This window comes from Papio anubis, chromosome 7 (assembly GCF_008728515.1).
Source record: "Papio anubis isolate 15944 chromosome 7, Panubis1.0, whole genome shotgun sequence".
In the NCBI taxonomy this organism is placed as follows: Eukaryota; Metazoa; Chordata; class Mammalia; order Primates; family Cercopithecidae; genus Papio; species Papio anubis.
The window spans coordinates 106,007,817-106,031,966 of NC_044982.1; the positions used below are offsets into that span (position 1 = coordinate 106,007,817).

Below are 24,150 nucleotides of genomic sequence, written 5' to 3' on the forward strand. Positions count from 1 at the left end.
TTCATGCAGCCTCAATGTTAAACAAGTATCTCTGATTGTTTTGGACAAATGCCTCCTGGGGAAAAGCTGTTTACACTGGGCAAACTCCTAGTTAGATAAACCAAAGACACCTTTGTGAGTGAAGTCTTCCAGGGAACCACTACACAGGTCAAATAATAATTGGGAATTGGGCATTGAAGGAGCTCCAAACCCATTTTACCCCTGCAGAGTCTGCCAGGCTGCTGGTTTGCTCTGTGATTACGGGCTGTTGTTTTCAAGGTTACCATGGAGGTGGAGAATGGGGGAGATGAGAATAGGCAGCTTAGCATGCCACAGAACTCACAGTTCTTACTGAGCACTTTTCTTTGATAATTACTGCTCAGATTGTTGCAAGCGTTTGGTTATTTTCTAGAGTTTTAAAAATGTTGCTTTTGACTATTTTTGCTGGTGTTTTTATTGATTTTATGGAGGAGAGGATTTTTCAGAAGTCTTTATCACTTTTGCTTGTTTGTTTAAATTAGTCTCTACAAAAAATTCAAAAATTAGCCAGGCATGCTGGCACACAACTATAGCCCCAGCTACTCAGGAGGCTGAGTTGGGAGGATCACTTGAGCCCAGGAGGTGGAGGCTGCAGTGAGCCTAGATCAGGCCACTGCACTCCAGCCTGGGTGACAGAGTGAGACCCTGTCTCAAAAAACAAAAACAAAACAAAACAAAAGAAAAACAACAAAGCATGATGAATGCATTAATATTTTCTTTACTTACCAGTTTTCAAAATGATGAGCTGGTTGCTAGCATCCTTAAAATGACTGATGTTGTAGTATGCGTCATTTCCTTTCCTTTTTTTTTTCTGAGGCAAGCTCTCACTGTGTTACCCAGACTGGAGTGCAATGGGTTGATCATAGCTCACTGCAGCCTCAACCTCCTGGGCTCAAGTAATCCTCCAACCCCAGACTCCCAAGTAGCTGGGATTACAGGCACACACTACCATACCCACATTTAAAAAATTATACAATTTTTTGGTAGTGACCAGGTTTCTCTATGTTGCCTGGGCTGGTCTTGAACTCTTGGGCTCAAGCCATCCTCCCACCTTGGCCTCACAAACTCTAAGACTACAGATGTGAGCCACCGTGCCTGGCCCTCTCCTTTTTTTTAAAAAAAGCTAAATAATATTCCATTGTAGGTATATACCAAAAAACATCTGAGAACCACGATTTCCAGTAGGTAATTGTGTAGGCCAAGGATCACGAAATTTTTCTGTGAAAGGCCAGATAGCACAGTAAATATTTTAGGTTTATTGAGCTGTATGGTCTTCATTACCATGACTCCATTCTGCCTTTGTAGAGCAAAAACAGCCTTATCCATTCATCCATGGATAGATACTTGGGTTGTTTCTTCCTTTTGGCTATTGGGAATAATGCTGCCGTGATCGTGAATGTACCAATATCTGTTTGTGTCCCTGCTTTGAATTCTTTTGGGTATATTCCCAGAGGTGGAATTGCTGGATCATATGGTAATTCTGTGTTTAATATCTTGAGGACTTGCTGTACTATTTTCCATGGTAGTTGTACCATTTAACATTTTCACCACCAGTTCACAAGGGTTTTTTTCTCTGCATCCTCACCATTCTGCTTCTTTTGTTATTATTATTTTTTGTATAATTCTCAATCTAATGGGTGTAAAGTGGTACCTGATTTTGGTTTTGATTTCAGTTCCCTAATAATTATTGATATTGAGCATTTTCTTTTTTTTTTTTTTTTTAAATTATACTTGTTCTATGGCACGCAGGTTTGTTACATATGGCTACTTGTGCCATATTGGTGTGCTGCACCATCAACTCGCTTTCCAACACCTGTACCAACCTCATTTATAATGTGCACCTCTCACTGCACCCTCCCTCCCACCTCCCTTCGCGGATAGGTCCCGTGATGCTCCTCCCAGTCCAGGTGATCTTGTTCAGTTCCCACCCCATGAGTGAGACCACGCGGTGTTTGATTTTCTGTTCTGCAATAGTTTTAGTTAAGAATGGCTTCAGCCATCCACATCCTGCCAAAAGCACACAAACTCATCCTTTTTTGGCTGCATAGCATTCCTTATGGTGTATATGTGCTACATTTTCTTAATCCAGTCACCATGAGACACATCTTAAGTTCCTTTGCTATTGTGAATAGTGCTGCAATAAACATACATGTGCATGCCTTTAGCAGCATGATTTATAATCCTTTTGATATATACCCAGTAATGGGAAGGTTGGGTCATATGGTACTTCTAGTTCTAGATCCTGAGGGAAATTTACAATTGCTTCTCCATATAATGGTTGAAACTAGTTTACAATCCCACCAACAGTGTAAAAGTGTTCCTCTTTCTCCACCCAGCACCTGTTGCTTCCTGATTTTGAATGATCGCCATTCTAAGTGGTGTGAGATGGTATCTCACAGGCTTGACTACTCTCTTGATGGCCAGTGATGATGAGCATTTTTTCATGCGGTTCGTTGGCTGCGAATGTCCTCTTTTGAGAAATGTCTATTCATATCCCTTTGCCCAATTTTTGATGGGGTTGTTTGGTTTTTTCTTTGTAAATTTGTTTGAGTTCTTTGTAGGGTTCGACATGCAGCCTTTGTCTGATGAGTAGATTGCAAAAATTTTCTCCCATTCTATAGGTTGCTCCTGTTCAATCTGATGGTAGTTTCTTTTGCTGTGCAGAAGCTCTTTAGTTTAATTAGATCCCATTTAGTCAATTTTGGTTTTTGTTGCTACGGCGGTTTTAGACATGAAACTCTTTGCCCATGCCTATGTCCTGAATGGTATTACTACCTAGGTTTTCGTCTAGGGTTTTGCCAGTTTTAGGTCTAAATACTTTCGGCCCTGAATCCATCTTAAATTTAATTTTCATAAGTATAAAGTGAGTGATCCTAGTTTCAACTTTTCACTTCATATGTTTCAAATTCTTCCTTAGCAATTATTTATTAAATGAAACCTTTCCCATTTCTTGTTTTTTCTCAGGGTTTATCAAAGATCAAATGTCTAGGTGACATGGCATGGCTTTGAGGACTCTGTTCTCTGTTCCATTGGTCTTTATATCTCTACAAAATTGTGCAATTACGCTGTTTTGTTACTGTAGCCTTGTAGTATGAAGCTGAAGTCAGCATGGATGCTCCAGCGCTTTGTTCTTTGACTTAGGATTGTCTTGAGATGTATTCTTTTCTTTTTTTATTCCGCATGTCCCTGAAGTCCAAATTCGTAAATAGTCATTGTAGCTTGGATGGATGGCACAATCTCATGAAATACCTCAAATATTGATTCTTTCCCAACCATGAGCATGGTATGTTCTTCCATTTGCTTAAGGCCCCACGGCCACCATATGTCGTAGCTCTCGAAGAGGTCTCACATCCCTTTGTAAGTTGGATTCCTGGGTATTTGATTCTTTGTGCTTAAATTGTGAATGAAGTTCATTCATGATTTGCCTCTGTTTGTCTGTGCCATTGGTAAGAATGCTTGTGGGATTTCGCACACAATTTTGTATCCTGAGATTCTGCGCAGTTTTATCAGCTTAAGGGAGATTTTAATATACTTACGGGCTTTTCAAATATACAACTAAGTGTCATCTGCAAACAGGGACACTTGATTCTCTTCTTTTCCTAATGTAAATTCCTTTATTTTCTTTTCGCCGATTTCCTAGCCAGAACTTCCAACACTATGTTGAATAGAGTGGTGAGAGGGCATCCCTGTCTTGTGCCAGTTTTCAAAGGGACTTTTTCCAGTTTTGCCCATTCAGTATGATGGTTGTCATTGCCAAACAGCTCTTATGATTTTGGAGAGATACATTCCATCAATACCCTAATTTATTGAGAGTTTGAATGAAGAGTTGAATTTGTCAAAGGCCTTTTCTGCATCTATTGAGATAATCATGTAGTTTTTGTCTTCAGCTCTTTGCGCTGGATTACGCTTATTGACGGCGCATGCTGGAACCAGCCTGCATCCCAGGGTGTTTCCACTAACGCGGTGGATGTTTTGATGTGCTGTTGATCCGCTCGCTGGCTTTACGAGGAGTTTCGCATCGATGTTCATCAGGATATTTGTCTAAAATTCTCCTTTTTGTTGTGTGTCTGCCAGGCTTTGGTATCAGATGATGTTGGCCCCTATAAAATGAGTTAGAGGATTCTTTCGTCATTGATTGAAATAGTTTCAGACGGAAACGGTACCAGCTCCTCCTTGTACCTCTGGTAGAATTCAGCTGTGAATCATCTAACCGACCTTTGGCTGGTATTAAATGGTCATTCTAAACTGTTCCACGGTTGGTCTATTCAGGGACTCAGCCTTCCCTGCTGTCTTAGAGAGTGGTAAACCAGGGAAATTATCCATTTCTTCTAGATTTTCTCTAGCTGGTCATGAGGCGCTTATAGGGGCATTCTCTGACTGCTGCCTTCATTTCCTGTGGGGTCGGCGTGGTGGGACATCCCTGGTCACTTTTTATTGATTCATTTGATTCTTTTCTCTTATCTTCTTTTATATTTCCCATATACCTGTCAATCTTGTTGATCTTTTTTCAAAACCAAACCTGACCATCATCTTTTGAGGGTTTTTTGTGTCTCATTCCTCTGCCTGGCTCGGCCCATTTCTTGTCTTCTCTCACAGCCTTTTAATGTGTTTGCTCTTGCTTCTCTAGTTTTAATTGTGATGTTAGGAGGTCCGTTTTAGGATCTTCCTGCTTTCTCTTTGTGGGCACGAAAGTTATAAATTTCACACCTGCTTGAATGTGTCCCAGAGATTCTTGGTATGCTGCATCTTTGTTCTCATTGGTTTCAAAGAACATCTTTATTCTGCCTTCATTTCGCTATGCACCCAGTAGTCATTCAGAGCAGGTTGTTCGCTTCCATGTAGTTGAGCCGAGATTTTGATTATGCTTTCTTAGTCCTGAGTTCTAGTTTGATTGCACTGTGGTCTGAGAGACAGTTTGTTATAATTTCTGTTCTCCTTGTACATTTGCTGAGGAGTGCTTTACTCCACCACGTGGTCAATTTTGGAGTGGGCACGAGCAAAAGTGCTGAGAAGAATGTACATTCCTGCTGACTGTGGAGGTTCTATAGATGCCCACAGCCTGCCATGCAGGAGTCTAATTCTGGATATCCTTGTTTAACTGTCTCACATCTGTCTAATGTTGACAGTGGAGGTTGAAGTCTCCCATTATTATTGGTTCTAAGTCTCAAGTCTTCGTGCTCCCCGCGACCTTGCTTTTATGAATTGGGTATTCTGTATTGCACATATTTGTGGTATAGCCTTTCCGCTTAAATGACCCTTTACCATTATGTAATGGCCTTCTTTTGTCTCTTTTGATCTTTTTGATATTTAAAGCCTGTTTGACGGTAGACTGCATTGCAACCCCGCTATTCTCCATTTGCTTGGTAAATCTTCTCCTCCATCCCTTTATTTTGAGCTTCCAGCATGTCTCTGCATGTGAGATGGGCCTCTGAATACAGCAGACTGATGGGTCTGACCTTGACCCAGCTGCCAGTCTGTGCTCCTTGAATGAAGGCATCCTATTTACATTTAGTGCTAAGACGGCAGAACCTGACCCGCCATTATGATGTTGTCCAAGGTTTTGCCCTTATTGATGCAGTTTCTCCCTAGCCTTTGTCTTTAATGATTTTCAGCAATGCTTTGCAATGGCTGGTACCAGTTGTCTCTTCCATGTTTCTAGTGCCTCCTTCAGGTCTCTTGTACAGCAGGCCTAGTGGGCATGTAAAACTGGGCATTTGCTTGGCTCAGGACGGACATTTTCCCACCTATGAAACCAGTTTATTGGATATGAAATTTGGGTTTAAAATTCTTTTCTTTAAGAATGGAGACATTGGCCCCCACTCTTCTGGCTTTCTGTAGAGTTTCCGCCAGAGATCTGCTATTAGTCTGATGGCTTCCTTTGTAGAACCCCAACTTCTCTGAATGGGTTCTTAAGATTTTTCCCTTCATTTCCACTTTGTGAATCTGGCAATTATGTGTCTTGAGTTGCTCTTCTCGAGGAGTATCTTTGTATGCTCTCATTTCCTGGATTTCCTGAATGTTGGCCTTCGTCTTCAGGGTTGGAAGTTCTCCTGATGTGATATCCTGAAGAGTGTTTTCCAACTTGGTTCCATTTTCTCTCGTCGAAATTCCACCCAGATCGATTTGGTCTTTTTACATAATCCCATACTTCGCAGGTTATCATTTCTTTTTCTTCTTTTTCTTTTAGGTTCTCTTTCTCGCTTCATTGTCTGGTCGACCTCAATCGCTGGATACTTTCTCCAGCGACCCAGCCTTGTTACCAGCCGCGGCCTGTCACTTATTTCTCGTGTCATGGTTTTCATCTCTGTCTGTTCGCTAGTATCTTCTCTGCATTAATTATTCTGGTTATCTATTCTTCCACTCTTTTTCAAGCTTTTAGTTTCTTTTGCGCTTTTCGGGCACGTAATTCTCCTTTAGCCTGAGAGAAGTTTCTGATGGACTGAAGCCTACTTCTCTCATCTCACAAAGTCATTCTGTCCAGCTTTGATCCACAAGCCATGCATGAGCTGCACTCGGAGGGGAGATGTGCTCTTATTTTGAATTTCCAGCTTTCTGCCCTGTTTTTCCCCATCTTTGTGGTTTTATCTGCCTCTCTGGCTTTGGATGATGGTGACGCATCGATGGGGTTTTTGGGTGTGGGTGTCCTTCCTGTTTGTTGTTTTCCTCTAACAGTCAGGACCCTCAGCTGTAGGTCTTTTGGAGATTGCTTGAGGTCCACCCCAGACCCTGTTTGCTCTGGGTGTCAGCAGCAGAGGCTGCAGAAGATAATGCCATGAGTGCACCCTGTCTGATTCTTGCTTGAAGCTTCCCTCCTCAGGGGTGCTCCCAATCGTGTGAGGCCTGGCCCACCCCTAGTGGAGGATGTTCTTGTGTTAGGCTACTCAGGCCAGGACCCACCGGCGGTGCGTCACTGCCTCGACCAACCTCCTGTTGGGAGATCCATCGCCTCTTCTCAAAGCTGCCTTGAGCCTGCAGAGGTTTCTGCTGCTTTTTGTTGTTGCTTGTTGTTGTTGTTGTTGTTGTTTAGCTGTGCCGTGTACCCAGAGGTGGAGTCTACAGACTGGCAGGCCTCCTTGAGCTGCTGTGAGCTCCACCCAGTCTGATCTCCCCAGGGCTTTGTTTACCTACTCTAAGCCTCAGCAATGGTGGGCGCCCTCCCCCAGCCTGGCTGCTGCCTCGGGTTAGATCGGGCAGGACTGCTGTGTTAGCAATGGAGTAGCGCCTGACCTCCCGCCAGGTGTGGGATATAATCTCCTGGTGTGTGCCCATTTGCTTAAAGTAAGTATTGGGGTGAGAGCCACCCGATTTCTCCAGTGTTGTGTGTCCTGCCCCTGGGCCAGAAGGGATTCCCTTCCCCCCAGCTTCCAGGTGAGGGGATGCCTTGCCCCAGCCACTCTCGCTGGTCAGGCTGCACAGCTGACCAGCACCACCGTCCACCTCCCGCGAGATGAACACAGCACCTCAGTTGATACCGAAATCACCTGTCTTCTGTGTCACTGGCTGTTTATGCACCGGTTTCATCCTATTCGTCCATCTTGCTCCGCCCCCCGGGGTGTAACCTGGATATTGAGCATTTTCATGTGTGCTTATAGGCCATTTGTATAGCTGTTTTGGAGAAATCCGGGTCCTTTTGTCCTTTTTATTGAATGGGTTGTTTTTGTTGTTGTTGAGTTATAAGCATTCTTTATATATTCTAGATAATAACCCCTTTCTAAGAAGTGATTTGCAAATGTTTTCCCCCATTCTGTGGGTTTCCTCTTCACTTTATTCATATAACCTTGAAAGTAATAAAGGTTTAATTTTGATTTGGTCAAATTTAGTCTGTTTTCATGTGTTTCCTGTGCTTTTAGTGTCATATCCAAGATACCACCTCACTTAACCTTTAACCCTCATACATATTACAGCTCATATCGGCCTCATAGCCTCATCAGCCTACTTTTATCACCAGAGTATTCCTTATATGGATGTTCTTGTTTTATGTAATCTTTCCCATATTGATGGATATTTAGGTATGGTTCAGTCTTTCCTTTTTATTATTGTATACATGAAAAAAGAAAACAAACAAAATCTGGAATGGATGATCACCATGTTAAAGGATTGTCTCAAAGTAGACGAAAGCCTTGGTTTTAGGTTTGCTGATTCTGATTTTTCTTTTTTTATTATTATTATACTTTAAGTTCTAGGATAATATGTAAAACATGTATTATTACATATGTATACATAAAGTTAGGTTGGTGTGTCGCGACCCATTAACTCCGCTATTTCATATTAGGTATACTTAATGCTATCCCTTCCCTCGCCACCCACAATAGGCCCCGGTGTGTGAGGTTCCCCTTCCCAAAGCCCAAGACTGTCAATTCCCACCTGTGAGAACATAGAGCTGGTTTTCTGTTCTTTGCTATAGTTTGTTGAGAATGATGGTTTCCATCTGCATCCATGTCCTACAAAGAACACAAACTCATCCTTTTGCGGCTGCATAGTATTCCATGGTGTATATGTGCCACACATTTCTTAATCTAAATTCGTCTACTGATGGACATTTAAATATCTCAAGTCTTTGTTAATAGGAATAGTGTCAAGAAACACACGTATTGTGTCTTTATAGCAGCATGATTTACAATCCTTTGAGTATATATCCAATAATGGAATGGTTGGGTCAGCCGGTTTCTAGTTCTAGATGCTGAGAACTGTTTTCCACAATGGTTGGAACTTAGCGAGAACTCCCACCCAACAGTGTAAAAGCGTTCCGCTTTCTCCACATCCTCCCAGCACTTATTATTTCGATTTTTAATGACGCCACGGAATTGGTGAGATGGTGACCCGCCAGGGTTTTGATTTATTTCTGATACAGTGACATGAGCATTTTCACGGTCTGTTGGCTGTATGAATGTCTTCTTTTGAAGTGTCTGTTCATATCCTTTGCCCACTTTTTGATGGGTTGTTTGTTTTTTTTCAAACTGGATTGAGTTCTTTGTAGGTTCTGGATATTAGCCCTCTTTGTCAGATGTGAGTAGATTTCCAGGCACTTCTTTTCTCCCATTCTGTCGTTGCCTGTTTCAATTTGATGGTTGCTTCTTTGCTGTGCAGCCCTTTAGTTTAATTAGATCCCATTTGTCAATTTTGGTTTTGTTGTCGCTATTGGTGTTTTAGACATGAAGTCCTGCCATGCCTATGTCCTGAATGGTATTGCCCTAGGTTTCTTCCAGGTTTTATGGTTTTCGGTCTAATATTTAAGTCTCTAATCCATCTTGAATTAATGCTGTATATGAGTAAGGAAAGGACCAGTTTCAGCTTTCTACTTATACAGTCAATTTTCCTAGCACCATTTATTAAATAGGAATCATTTCTCTCCATTTCTTGTTTTTACTGTTTGTCAAAGATCTAATGACTGTAGATGTGTGGTATTATTTGAAGGCTCTGTTCTGTTCCATTGGTCTATATCTCTGTTTTGGCATCAGTACCATGCTGTTTTGGTTACTGTAGCTTTGTAGTATAGTTTGAAGTCAGGTAGTGTGATGCCCCCAGCTTTGTTCTTTTGGCTTAGGATTGTCTTGGCAATGCGTGGTCTTTTTTGGTTCCATATTAAAGCAGTTTTCTCCAATTCTGTGAAGAAAGTCATTGGTAGCTTGATGGGGATGGCATTGAATCTATAAATTACCTTGGGCAGTATGGCCATTTTCACAATATTGATTCTTTCTATCTATGAGCATGGTATGTTCTTCCATTTGTTTGTGTCCTCTTTCATTTCAGTGAGCAGTGGTTTGTAGTTCTCCTTGAAGAGGTCCTTTACATCCCTTGTAAGTTGGATTCCTAGGTATTTGATTCTCTTTGAAGCAATTGTGAATGGAAGTTCATTCATGATTTGGCTCTCTGTTTGTCTGTTACTGGTGTATAAGAATGCTTGTGATTTTTGCACATTAATTTTGTATCCTGAGACTTTGCTGAAGTTTCTTATCAGCTTAAGGAGATTTTGGGCTGAGACGATGGGGTTTTCTAAATATACAATCATGTCATCTGCAAACAGGGACAATTTGACTTCTTCTTTTCCTAATGGAATACCCTTGATTTCTTTCTCTTGCCTGATTTCCCTAGCCAGAACTTCCAACACTATGTTGAATAGGAGTGCCAGTTTTCAAAGGGAATTTTTCCAGTTTTTGCCCATTCAGTATGATATTGGCTGTCAGTTTGTCATAAATAGCTCTTATGATTTTGAGATACATTCCATCAATACCGAATTTATTGAGAGTTTTTAGCATGAAGAGCTGTTGAATTTTGTCAAAGGCCTTTTCTGCATCTATTGAGATAATCATGTGGTTTTTGTCTTTAGTTCTTTTTATATGCTGGATTACGTTTATTGATTTGTGTATGTTGAACCAGCCTTGCATCCCAGCCTTGAAGCCCACTTGATCATGGTGGATAAGCTTTTTGATGTGCTGCTGGATCTGGTTTGCCAGAATTTTATTGAGGATTTTTGCATCGATGTTCATCAGGGATATTGGTCTAAAATTCTCTTTTTTTTGTTGTGTCTCTGCCAGGTTTTGGTATGAGGACTATGTTGGCCCCATAAAATGAGTTAGGGAAGATTCCCTCTTTTTCTATTGATTGGGATAGTTTCAGACGGAATGGTGCCAGCTTCTCCTTGTATCTCTGGTAGAATTCGGCTGTGAATCTGTCTGGTCCTGGACTTTTTTTAGTTGGTAGGCTATTAATTATTGCCTCAATTTCGGAACCTGCTCTTGACCTATTCAGGGATTCAACTTATTCCTGGTTTAGTCTTGGGAGAGTATAAGTGTCCAGGAAATTATCCATTTCTTCTAGGTTTTCTAGTTTATTTGCGTAGAGGTGTTTGTAGTATTCTCTGATGGTTGTTTGTATTTCTGTGGGGTCGGTGGTGATATCCCCTTTATCATTTTTTATTGCATCTACTTGCTTCTTCTCTCTTTTCTTCTTTATTAGTCTTGCTAGCGGTCTATCAATTTTGTTGATCTTTTCAAAAAACTGGTCCCTGGATTCATTGATTTTTTTGGAGGTTTTTTTGTGTCTCTGTCTCCTTCACTTCTGGTCTGATCTTCGTTATTTCTTGCCTTCTGCTAGCTTTTTAATGTGTTTGCTCTTGCTTCTCTAGTTCTTTTAATTGTGATGTTAGAGTGTCCGTTTTAGATCTTTCCTGCTTTCTCTTGTGGGCATTTAGTGCTATAAATTTCCCTCTACACACTGCTTTGAATGTGTCCCAGAGATTCTGGTATGTTGTATCTTTGTTCTTGTTGGTTTCAAAGAACATCTTTATTTCTGCCTTCATTTTGTTATGTACCCAGTAGTCATTCAGGAGCAGGTTGTTCAGTTTCCATGTAGTTGAGCGGTTTTGATTGAGTTTCTTAGTCCTGAGTTCTAGTTTGATTGCACTGTGGTCTGAGAGACAGTTTGTTATAATTTCTGTTCTTGTACATTTGCTGAGGAGTGCTTTACTTCAACTATGTGGTCAGTTTTGGAATAAGTGCGATGTGGTGCTGAGAAGAATGTATATTCTGTTGATTTGGAGTGGAGAGTTCTGTAGTTGTCATTAGGTCTGCTTGGTGCAGAGTTGAGTTCAATTCCTGGATATCCTTGTTAACTTTCTGTCTCGTTGATCTGTCTAATGTTGACAGTGGGGTGTTAAAGTCTCCCATTATTATTGTATGGGAGTCTAAGTCTCTTTGTAAGTGTCTAAGGGCTTGCTTTATGAATCTGGGTGCTCCGGTATTAGATGCATATATATTTAGGATAGTTAGCTCTTCTTGTTGAATTGATCCCTTTACCATTATGTAATGGCCTTCTTTGTCTCTTTTGATCTTTGATGGTTTAAAGTCTGGTTTATCAGGACTAGGATTGCAACCCCTGCTTTTTTTTGTTTTCCATTTGCCTGGTAGATCTTACTCCATCCCTTTATTTTGAGCCAATGTGTCTCTGCATGTGAGATGGGTCTCCTGAATACAACAAACTGATGGGTCTTGACTCTTTATCCAGTTTGCCAGTCTGTGTCTTTTAATTGGACCATTTAGTCCATTTACATTTAGGGGTAATATTGTTATGTGTGATCTTGATCCTGTCATTATGATATTAGCTGGTTATTTTGCTCGTTAGTTGATGCAGTTTCTTCCTAGTATTGTTGAACTTTACATTTTGGTATGTTTTTGCAATGGCTGGTACCGGTTGTTCCTTTCCATGTTTAGTGCTTCCTTCAGGATCTCTTGTAGAGCAGGCCTGGTGGTGACAAAATCTCTAAGCATGTGCTTGTCTGTAGAGGATTTTATTTCTCCTTCACTTATGAAACTTAGTTTGGCTGGATATGAAATTCTGGGTTGAAAATTCTTTTCTTTAAGAATGTTGATTATTGGCCCCCACTCTCTTCTCGCTTGTAGAGTTTCTGCCAAGAGATCTGCTGTTAGTCATGGGCTTCCCTTTGTGGGTGACCCGACCTTTCTCTGTGGCTGCCCTTAACATTTTTTCGTTCATTTCAACTTTGGTGTATTTGACAATTGTGTCTTGGAGTTGCTCTTCTTGAGGTGTATTTTTGTGGTGTTCCCTGTATTTCCTGAATTTGAATGTTGGCCTGCCTCACTAGGTTTGGGAAGTTCTCCTGGATAATATCATGCAGAGTGTTTTCCAACTTGGTTCCATTTTTCCCATCACTTTTCAGGCACACCAATCGGATGTAGATTTGGTCTTTTCACATAATCCCATATTTCTTGGAGGCTTTGTTCATTTCTTTTTAGTCTTTTTTCTCTACACTTCTCTTCTTGCTTCATTTCATTCATTTGATCTTCAATCATTGATACTCTTTCTTCCAGTTAATCGAGTCAGTTACTGAAGCTTGTGCATTTGTGATGTAGTTCTTGTATCATGGTTTTCATTTCTATCAGTTCTTTTAAGATCTTCTCCGCATTGGTTATTCTAGTTATCCATTCATCCATTATTTTTTCAAGATTTTTAGTTTCTTTGCACTGGTTACCTAGTTCCTCCTTTAGCTCTGAGAAGTGCGATTGACTGAAGCCTTCTTCTCTTAACTCGTCAAAGTTATTCTCCATCCAGCTTTGTTCCATTGCTGGCGATGAGCTGTGTTCCTTTGGACAGGGAGATGTGCTCTGATTTTTTGAATTTCCAGCTTTTCTGCCTGCTTTTTCCACGTCTTTGCTGTTTTATCTGCCTTTGGTCTTTGATGATGGTGACGTACTGATGGGGTTTTGGTGTGGGTGTCCTTTCTGTTTGTTAGTTTTCCTGCTAAGAGTCAGGACCCTCAGCTGTAGGTCTTTTGGAGATTGCTTGAGGTCTACTCCAGACCCTGTTTGCCTGGCTATCAGCAACGGAGGCTGCAGAAGATAGAATATTCCTGAACAGCGAGTGTTGCTGTCTCATTCTTGCTCTGGAAGCTTCATCTCAGGGGTGTACCCAGCCGTGTGAGGTGTGAGGTGTTGGTCTGCACCTAGTGGGGGATGTCTCCCAGTTAGGCTACTAAGGGGTCAGGGACCCACTTAAGTAGGCAGTCTGCTCTCTTCAAAGCTGTCAAACCGGGACATTTACATCTGCAGAGGTTTCTGCTGCTTTTTGTTTACCTATGCCCTGTCCCCAGAGGTGGAGTCTACAGAGGCAGGCAGGCCTCCTTGAGTTGTGGTGGGCTCCAACCAATTCCAGCTTCCTGGCAGCTTTGTTTACCTACTTAAGTCTCAGCAATGTCAGGCACCCCTCCCCCAGCCTCGCTGCCGCCTTGCTGTTAGATCTCAGATTGCTGTCCTAGCAATGAGGGAGGCTCTGTGGGCATGGGACCCTCCCGGCCAGGTGTGGGATATAATCTCCTGGTGTGCCTTTTGCTAAGACCCTTGATCAAGCGCAGTATTAGGGTGGGAGTTTCCTGATTTTCCAGGTGTTGTGTGTCTCAATTTCCTTTGGCTAGGAAAAGGAATTCCCTTCCCCCTTGTGCTTCCCAGGTGAGGTGATGCCTTGCCCTGCTTCAGCTTTTGCTGGTCGGACCAGCACTGACTGTCCAATATGCCCCAGTGAGATGAACCTGGTACCTCAGTTGAAAATGCAGAAATCACCCGTCTTGTGTGTCACTCACGCTGGGAGCTAGCGGCTGGAACTGTTCCTATTCAGCCATCTTGGGCGCCCCCCCCTGCATTTCCTAATTTTTAATTATAAACAGGTATTTCTATTTAATAAAAACTTGCAAACTAGTCAATCAATATATTGATATCCTTTGCTTCACTACTTTCACTCTGGAGAGTTTATCCAAAAAAAATTGTTTTGCATAAGTTAGACAAAAATATATGCTTGAAGTAATTCGTAGCGTTAATAATGTTCTATTTTCATTTAGAAACAGACAATGTTCAGATAGGGAACTAGTGGGATACAATATCATACATGAGCTTTGATTATTATGTGAACACAAAAATTAAATTATCAGATCGTATAGCAGTGTCAAAAAACATCTGTGAGGACCAGGATTTCCAGTAGGTAATTGTCTACGCCAAGGATCGTGAAATTTTTCTGTGAAAAGTCAGATAGTACAGTAAATATTTTAGTGTTATTGAGCCATATGGTCTCATTACAACAACTCAATTCTACCTTGAAGAGCACAAACAGCCTTAAATGAATGAATGAAGAGGTGTGACTAGATTTGGCCTAGGGGCCACAGTTTGCAGACCCTCATCAAAGCACATGGATTGGGTCATTAGAGTAAAGGCAATTGAGGTAGTAGTTATTTAAGGGTGTATTTAAATGAAATTATGTAATATTCATCTGCTTTACACATAGTTAGTGATTTCCAAAGATTTCCTGTTTTTTTTTTTTCTTCAGACAGAATCTTACTCTGTTGCCCAGGCTGGAGTCCAGTGGCATGTTCTCAGCTCACTGCAGACTCTACTTCCTAGGTTCCAGCGAGTCTTCTGCCTCAGCCTGCCGGTTAGCTGGGACTACAGGCATGCGCCATCACGCCTGATTAATTTTTGTCTTTTCAGTAGAGATGGGGTTTCACCATGTTGGCCAGGCTGCTCTGGAACTCCTGACCTCAAGTCATCTGCCCGCTTCAGCCTCCAAAAGTGCTAGGATTGCAGGAATGAAATATAGTTAAGAATATTTTACAGATGCCCCCAGTTTTGATTGACTTGATCATTTTCATAGGCCTTTAGCGTACTGGTTTTATTGCAGTTGTGTTCTATTCTTTCCCAGGAGAAGAAAATGTAATAGCTGTTCCTTTGGGGAGTCGAAGTGTGAGAATTACAGTGAAAGGACCTGCCCACCTCTGTAAGTAGAATTTAATCTTAACATTTTTTAATATCCTGAAAGTTTAGTTAGCCAAAAAACAAAAACAAAACAAAACAAAACAAAAAAAGCCGCAAACCAAACCTACAAGCAAAAGAAACTTTCTCTGAGTTGATGGGTAATGTTACCAAACTTGTGTCCACCTGCTTGGCATAGCAAAGCTAAACACTGACACTAGGATTTGCAGCCACAGACAGTCAGGTATTTATTGCAGAGCACCAAGCAAAGAGAATCAAACAGCTCATGCTTAAGACCTGAACTCCCTGATGTCTTACATGTAAGGATTTTTAAAGACAGGGAGATAGACATTACAGGCAAAGTCACAAATTAATACATGGAGGCTATGTACTGGTTTGACCTGAAAAGGTGGAATATCTTGAAGTGGGGGCTTACAGACCATAGGTAGATTCAAATGTTTTCTGATTTGCTATTGGTTAAGAAAGGGAAGTTTTGCCTAAGACTTGGAGTTAGCAGAAAAGAATGTTAGATCTGGCCCTTGGGCGTGATCTCCAGGTGCCTCAGGAAGAAATGTAGGACAAAGAAAGGCAGTCAGTGTTCAGCCTCAGTTCCCTCTTAATGGAGGTCTGTGTGCCAGTGGATCCATTTGGTAGGGATCTAGATTTCCTGAAAAACTACTCAGGGACATATGTTAAAATGTTATCATTAGTTTCTATAGGGAACCATACATCCTGTGACTCCAACATTTTTTGGCTATTGTTGTAATCCACCATTACCTTCCTGCTTGTGAAGTTGCTCATTTACTTCTCAAGGCTAGTTAGGTGCCTGGAATTTCTCTTGAAGAAATTCAAGATTTTCCTTTATTTCCATTCTTGGGGGTGGTAGTACCCTGTTGAATACCCCCAACTATTCTGTAGTGGGTAAAATAGTCTATATAACCAGGGAAATTATCTGTATTGTACCCTGAATTTTTCTGTTCTCATACCCCAATGGGAAATTTACTGTTGAAGATTAATCCCCTCATGGGAAAATAAAATCCGAATAATATGTCAAATAAACTATTTTGTATAGGATGGCTGGGTGCGGTGGCTCACACCTGTAATACCAGCTCTTTGGGAGGCTGTGGCAGGAGGATCACTTGAGTCAGGAGTTTGAGACAAGCCTGGACAGCACAGGAAGACCCCATCTCTACAAAAAATTTTTAAAAAATTAGCTAGGCATAGTGGTGCATGCCTGTAGTCCAAACTACTTAAGAGACTGAGATAGTCCAAGGAGTAGCCTGGCTACTACAGGCGTGTAGTCTAAGCAACTCCTTGAGCCTAGGAGTTCAAGGTTGCAGTGAGCTCTTATTGCACCACTGCAATCTGCCACTCCAGCCTGAGTGACACAGCAAGACCGTGTCTCTAAAATAATAATAATACATGGAGAGTAAAGTAAGATTTGGGAATGTTCTGGGGATTTCAGCAAAGTGGTACAAAAAAATAAAACAAAACAAAATTTAAAACACAAAACCTTATCAGTGAATATGGCTGATCAGAACAAGCCTTGCTGCTAGCACTTCACAGCTTCCCGTCTAGGGGTTCCTGAAGGCCGACACTGGTTTCCCAGAATACTGTGAGTTTGAAGTAATAAATAGATGATGGTGATGGCTTCACTCTGTGAATACACTGAAACCATTAAATTATGCATTTTAAAAGGGCAAAGTTTATGGCATGCAAATTATATGTGGAAAAGATGTTAAAAAACAAAAAGACGCAGTGAATGGTCTTGATAGTCTCATGATATTAAAGGCCATTCCCCAAAATTCAGCTCCAAATATAGTTTTATAAATTGTAAAAACAGAATAAGGAAACAGTAAACAGAATAAGTAAAGGTGAACACTTTGAGACAAAAATTCGTTTATGTGTGTATGTTCTGGCATATTCAACATAACTTTATATTCAAGACTGGCACTCTTCCAAGAACAGGGCTCAAAAATGTTCCCATTTCTTCAAGAGTGACTATTGTTGCTTGGACTATTTCCCTCTCTGAACAATCTCACAATTGGCAGTAGAAGTATTTCTGAAAGTTATCCTTCTTTGCTGATGAATAGAACTGGCTTCATTTACTAAGCACTTAGTTAACATTTCTGAATATCTAAATATAGAAGTGGTTTTATTTTCTGGATTTATGGAACTTTTTTCTTAATTTTTATTTGTAAAAGAGATATTTCTGAAATGAAGCTTATTTTGCAGTAATAAGTCATTCTTTTTAACATCCACATTAACTATAACTATCCAAAAGACTGCATTACTAAGAACCGAAAATACCCAGCAACATTAATGTCAGTCTCTTTGCTGTGGAGTGAATTTTAATTACAGAATATCCATCTTACATACTGCCTAGAAGTGTTTGTTTAGATCCTGAATTTCCAGTCCTGTCCCAAGTCTTGCCACAGCATTATGGGGAGCACACAGCCCCAAATTTTCCAGGGGTGCATCCCTTAAAAAATGGAAGCAATAAGCAGATCCCTGCAAAACAGATTTTATTGCAGCAAAACTTCAGCGTTAAATGTGTTTGACTAGCAATAAACTTAAGAAGTCAAGAGATCATAAACCAAAAACCTCCAATTCAATTGGAATAATATTTTCCCTTTAAGCCCTGATTACCATATATAGAGATGTATAAATAAACATGGGTACTGTACCTAATGACCAATCAAGGGAAATTGACATGAATGAAATTAGCATATACAATTACAGCTCTACTGTACATATAAGTTTGATGTGTTTATAACTATGTTAGCCATACTAAACACCCATTCCACATTTACCTGACAGTACTTTCATGGCCTTTAGAATTTAGGGAGACCTCTTGGGGATGGTTACCATGACCCTGCCTTTTTTGAAAGAAGCCTGAACATTGATACTTCTCAATGCAGACCCTTCAACTAGAAGCAGTTAGAAGCATCTGTCATTTTTCTAGGCGTAATTTCTTTTACAAATAGCTAGTAATGGATTAAAATATTTAAAGGCATCACTAGAGACCTGAGTTGTGAAGACTTGGGGATAAAAGAAAGTCATGATTTCTAATTTTTACTCTTTTTGAGACTACCTATCATGTCTTCCCCAACACTTCCCTCCCTCCCCTCAGTTTTAAGTCTGGAGAGGAGAAAGAAGTTGGGCTGTGGGCAGCAGAAAAGAAGGCTCACACTCTCTTCCCTTAATACTGGTGGGGATGTTTATAGGCTTCTTGGGGTCTCCCACACACTAACCACCTTGCTGCAGAAACCACAGAGGGTCAGTGAAACCTCTGAGAACTGAAGGGCTTCCACATGCAGCTCTCACTAGCCATGAATCACACTTTGTCACAACATGGGGCTGCAGTAAATATGGGGAAATGGTGGAAATTAATAAAAACTTAAAGGTATCCGTAAGTCATCATCTGAATTGTTGATTGAAACACCACAAACTCCTTTATCAATCATTTATTTTTAAGAGGCACCAGCACAGAGGAGAAGCAAGTTTGCCACCAATAAAAATGACAACTTTTAAAGAACTGCATCGGCCTCCACCTTGCTGTGGATTTGGCACAATGGCTTTGTTAATCCAGATTATCAGAATTGTTTGTGTCCATAAACTCTACTTTCACTGAATCACTTCACCAGTCTTTCTTCATTCACCTTTGATTCTGCTTACCCATTTACACAATCGAGGTCAAAATACCTGCTTTCTGCCTCCTAGAAAGGCAACCAGTGTTTGTGCTTTAGAGAACTGGAAGCCTTTTGAAATACTGAAATTAAAAATATTTTACAATAAGTGTACCATTTAGTGGAGAAGCAGAGTGGTTTGGGTAATTAACGTGAACTTGAACATTGTTTTTGCTCCTTGTGTTTTTATATCTGTGTCACTGAGACTCTTAGACACTGTTAAAATAGTGGCTAGATTCTGTATTAAAAACAAAATATCAAAACCAAGTTAACAAAAATGCTGGCCTTTGGTTTAGGGAATAGATATCATAGCAACTGGTCGTCCCTTCCTCCCAGATCACCTTCCCAGATTTTTACACCCCCTGCCCCAACTCTGCATCCCGATCTGCAACTTGGAACGCTGTGGTCCAGAAGGTTAGCACAATGGTAAAACAATTACTACCCCAACACAGCCGCGGAATCCATTGCACGCTACTTGAATTTAATCAAGTCATTTCAGGCTAAATCAGTGTCTAGAAACTTGTATTTTGCATGCCTTCTGTGAGGATGCGTTATGTCCAACTTCATTTTGCGTCTTGATATTGCCTTAATGCTCATGGTTTTTTTTTTTTTCTCATTGACTTTAGAGACATCCATTGTAGGGCCCCCTTACTATCTCCAGTTCCCCATTTCATTTTTACTGACAACTCGCTTTATAACACTCAGTTTTATATCTTCATTGGAACTAGGAAATGAATTTAATCTCACACTTTCCAAAAATCTATTGCGGTCATGGAGATCAGGGCCAAAGTGGTTGGGGTTTTGTGTGCCTGAAAGTAGCCAGCATTATTCTTCGACCGCTAATGACTCCTCCAGATCAAGTAGCTCATGTCCAGCCTTTGAATTTTCCCAGAAAAGTTCCCAGCCTGCCTGTCAGGGATAATCAGGGATGTCTCCTAATGCCTGTTATGCAGTCTGTCCAGGGCACTTGAATTCCTGCAGCTGCTCCAGTGACAGAGAAAAATCCAGCAAATGAAAACAACCAAAGCCCAGGAGCCCATGGATGGAAGCTCCCTAATGCCAGACTATTTTGTCACATTTTATCAGCTTTCTATTTTTGACACTCAGTGGAATTTTGGTTCCTTTGTGTTCTTTGTTTGAAATTGTTAAAGACTGGTATAATATCATTGAATCAAGTGTGGGTTTTAAAATAGAGTTGGACCTGGGAGATTGACTGCTCTGACTCCTCATTTTAGATATGAGGCAATGAAAACCCAAGGCAGAAAGTTAGAGAAAAATATGGGGCCAGAAATGCAGGTGCCCCAGAATCTAGCTGTATATACATTTTTTATTGCCTCTCTCAACATGAAACCAGATCTACTAAGTATGGTGACACTTAGAAAATAAAAGAAAGAAAAGAAAGAGGGAAGAAAGACAAATTTAAAAGAAAATAAAAAAAAAAGAAAGAGGGAGGAAAGACAAATTTAAATAAAGTAGAAATGCTTTTTTGTTTAAACTGTGATAAGCAAACATTTTTTTCTGTAGGAAATCTTAAAAGCACTTTTGTTCATGTGAAAGCAAATTCGAAAAAAGGGGTTTCATGCACAAGGGACGTCTTTGTGGCAATGGAATGGTTCTGTATTTTGATTGTGATGGTGGGTGATAAAATGACATTGAACTATATGCACATATTGTACCAGTGTCAATTTCCTGGTTTTGATATTCGACTATACTTTTGTAACATGTAAACATTAGACAAAAGGGAAGGAGGGTTACAAAGGACCTCTCTATACTATTTTTGCAACTTCCTGTTAATCTAGAATTATTTCAAAATGAAAAGTTTTGTTTGATAAAAAGCAAATTTGAAATTTGCTGTGATTTTTGTCTAAAAGAGTAGGCATAAGATCTTTTGACAAGTAATAAAATGAGTGAACATAGCTTTACTTTGAGTATTAGCTACATCATGAAAACATATAAAGAAAGAAAAGTTTTCTCTTTCCCCTTATGCTAGAAATGTCTCCAAAGAATTGAGTAGAACTATTAGGGCCTGACACCCTTGTTAGCTCCTTTTCTATAGACAATTAAAAATCTGTTATATCTATTTCATCAATATCAATTAATGTTTGTAAACTGAGTGGCTATTTTGACATTGTTTTGATATCATATACTGACATTGTACTTGCTAAAGTGTCTTTTGTAATAAAATGCCTTTAAGATTGTTTCTTATTTGAGTCATATATTTTAATTGTAGTTATTGAATCAAAAACACTTCAAGGAAGCAAAGGAGAACACAGCTTTAACAGCCCTGGCGTCTTTGTTGTAGAAAACACAACAGTGGAATTTCAGAGGGGCTCCGAGAGGCAAACCTTTAAGATTCCAGGACCTCTGATGGCTGATTTCATCTTCAAGGTAGGATGATCCTCTTCATAAAATTCATGTACCTGAATCCCAGAACATCTTTATTTTTAAAACAGTAAGTTTGTTTAGCAAGAGGTCATCAATGATTGTTTTTTAATACAGAGCATGTGTCATCAATATTTCCATCTTGGCAGTTCATTCTTAAAGATTGTTCAGCACTCTTAAATTTCTGCTGCTAACCCTGACAGTTAAAAACAAACTTCACTTTTATGGGGGAATAATTGATTCTCTATTTATAATCTCTGGTTGCTTTGTTGGTTTGTTTGTTGATTTAAGAAACAGGGTCTCTCTGTGTTGCTCAGGCTGGTGCAGTGGCTATTCACAGCTGCAATCGTAGCCTTGAACTCCCGGGCCCAACTGATCCTTCTGCCTCAACCTCCCAAGCAGCTGTGTTCAGTTTTAGATAGAGTTTGGTGAAAACAGCGGATGGTTAAATGCACCATATCCTAAACCAGTATTGTGCCGCTGCATGTCTTCGCCTTGCAAAGGAGAGCAGAGACAACAGGGGCTCATTCCTTACCCTCCTTTAAGATAGTTATCCTTAAGGGATCTTTATTTCAACCTTCAACCCTTAGAATATGCAGTCTTGCAGTGGGCTGATTGAAGATCAGGATTTGCTTCCCCAGATGTTCTATGACAGACACTTGTCACAAGTGTCTGTATCTTCAGAAGAACTCTTCTTCTCTGGAACCATGAGCCTATGTCCCCTTTCTGGATACTGCTGGGGCATCTTCCCTCATTCAGAGGACATGAAGTATAGTGGCCAATATATTTCCAAGGTGACACAGTTTGAAACTCTTCTGATAAATTTGAAAATGCCAGGAAATGAAAAAGATAGTTCAGTGTGTGGTTTTTTCCTATCCTGTTTCAGAAACCTGTTCCAAAATGTAAATGGAAGCTAGAAAATAGCCCCAATTACCAGTTATATTTTTCTATATGAAAAAAACCCATTAACTTTAAAAAGCTGTCTATGTTCTATATATTAATTTGTCATGGAATGTTTCACTGAGACATCAGTTGTGTCAGCAGAGGAACATGCACGAAGGTAGATGAGAGTTGCTAACCCATCCCAATCCCTGAGATATAAATTCAGCCTGCAATGGGACCGGCCAAGTATTGGCCTGCACACTGTATTGTTTTGTTTCTGAAGCTATGGATTTTGAATAATCAACACTTAAAAATCGAGAGATTTTTACATCAAAAGATCAGGTCTTTTGTTTTTTGTTTCCCCCCCCCCCCCGCATCTCTGTAAAAATGGGAAGAGCTGACAACTAGCTTGCATTTTACAATAGCAATAATTGACTGTAACTGGGGAACAGCTGCCTTCCAGTCTCGGGTCTGCAGTGGTCCACACCACTGCGTATTGTGTCCCTAACACTAAAGGCATAAGTGGTTGGTTGCCATTCATCCTGATCTGGCATTTATATCATCTGCCTAGCCTCCACAGACATTTATGTTTCTGACTTCTGTGTCATATTCTTAAAGCATTGACCCAATATTCTTCTTAGACAGTCATATTGTGAAAGGTTTTGGGGAAGCCATAATTACCTTTTTTTTTTTTTTTTTTTTTTTTTTGAGATGGAGTCTTGCTCTGTCGCCCAGGCTGGAGTGCAGTGGCCGGATCTCAGCTCACTGCAAGCTCCGCCTCCCGGGTTCACGCCATTCTCCTGCCTCAGCCTCCCGAGTAGCTGGGACTACAGGCGCCTGCCACCTCGCCGGCTAATTTTTTGCATTTTTAGTAGAGAGGGGGTTTCACCGTGTTAGCTAGGATGGTCTCGATCTCCTGACCTCGTGATCCGCCCGCCTTGGCCTCCCAAAGTGCTGGGATTACACGCGTGAGCCACCGCGCCTGGCATTTTATTCTCTTTTAAGTACTACTCAGAGAATCTGTATTCTTCTTAAGTCAACTTGGAGGTCCCTGACTGAATAGGAGAGAGTAATACAATGATGAAATGAGGAAAGCACCCACAAAGATTAGTATTTCGAGATATTGTTTGGTTACAGTATCAGCATCAGTAGATCTTAACAGTATACTGTTTATTGATACCATTTATAAAAACACACACATAAACTGCATATTTCTATGTGTTTGTATGTACTCACACATATATGTATATGTGTGTGTGCATATTTTTAAAAATAATGTGGAAGGATACGTTTCAAAATGGAAACACTGAAAACAACAGTGACTATTTTAGAGGGGATAACATTTTGTAGTATCTAATTCTTAAAATAATGTTTAAAAGGAAGAATGTGACTGGGCGGGCGTGGTGGCTTATGCCTGTAATCCCAGCCCTTAGGGAGGCAAAAGCGGGTGAATCACCTGAGGTCAGGAGTTCGAGACCAGCCTGTCCAACATGATGAAACCCTGTCTCTATTAAAAATACAAAAATAGCTGGGCATGGTGACGCACACCTGTAATCCCAGCTACTCAGGGGGCTGAGGCAGGAGAATTACTTGAACCCAGGAGGCAGAGGTCGCAGTGAGCCAAGATCACACCACTGCATTCCAGCCTGGGCAACACAGCAAGATTCCATCTCAATAATAATAATAATAATAATAATAATAAATAGAGATATGCTTTTACTTTGGATAAATACCTAGGATATGAATGATGGAGCAATATGATAGGCATATGTTTAACTTTTAAAGAAATTTTTCAAACTGTTTTTGAAAGTGATTATAACATTTTTACTTTTTGTTGTATATCCATACAGCAGAGTATTACTCTGCAATACAAAGGGATGAACTGCTGATACATCCAACAATATCAACAAATCTCGAAATTATGCTGA

The 24,150-nt window shown here is 40.4% G+C and overlaps 1 protein-coding gene across 2 annotated transcripts in view; it reads left to right on the forward strand.

The window, feature by feature from the left end:
• The window catches only part of LOC101025385 (ADAMTS-like protein 3), a 261,955-nt gene that overhangs the window by 205,427 nt on the left and 32,378 nt on the right, over window positions 1-24,150 (forward strand). For both annotated transcript variants that reach the window (XM_031668415.1, XM_021941826.2), the window contains 2 exons: window positions 15,220-15,294; window positions 21,189-21,346. In XM_031668415.1, the coding sequence (XP_031524275.1) occupies window positions 15,220-15,294; window positions 21,189-21,346 (233 nt within the window). The remainder of the gene's footprint in view (window positions 1-15,219; window positions 15,295-21,188; window positions 21,347-24,150) is intronic.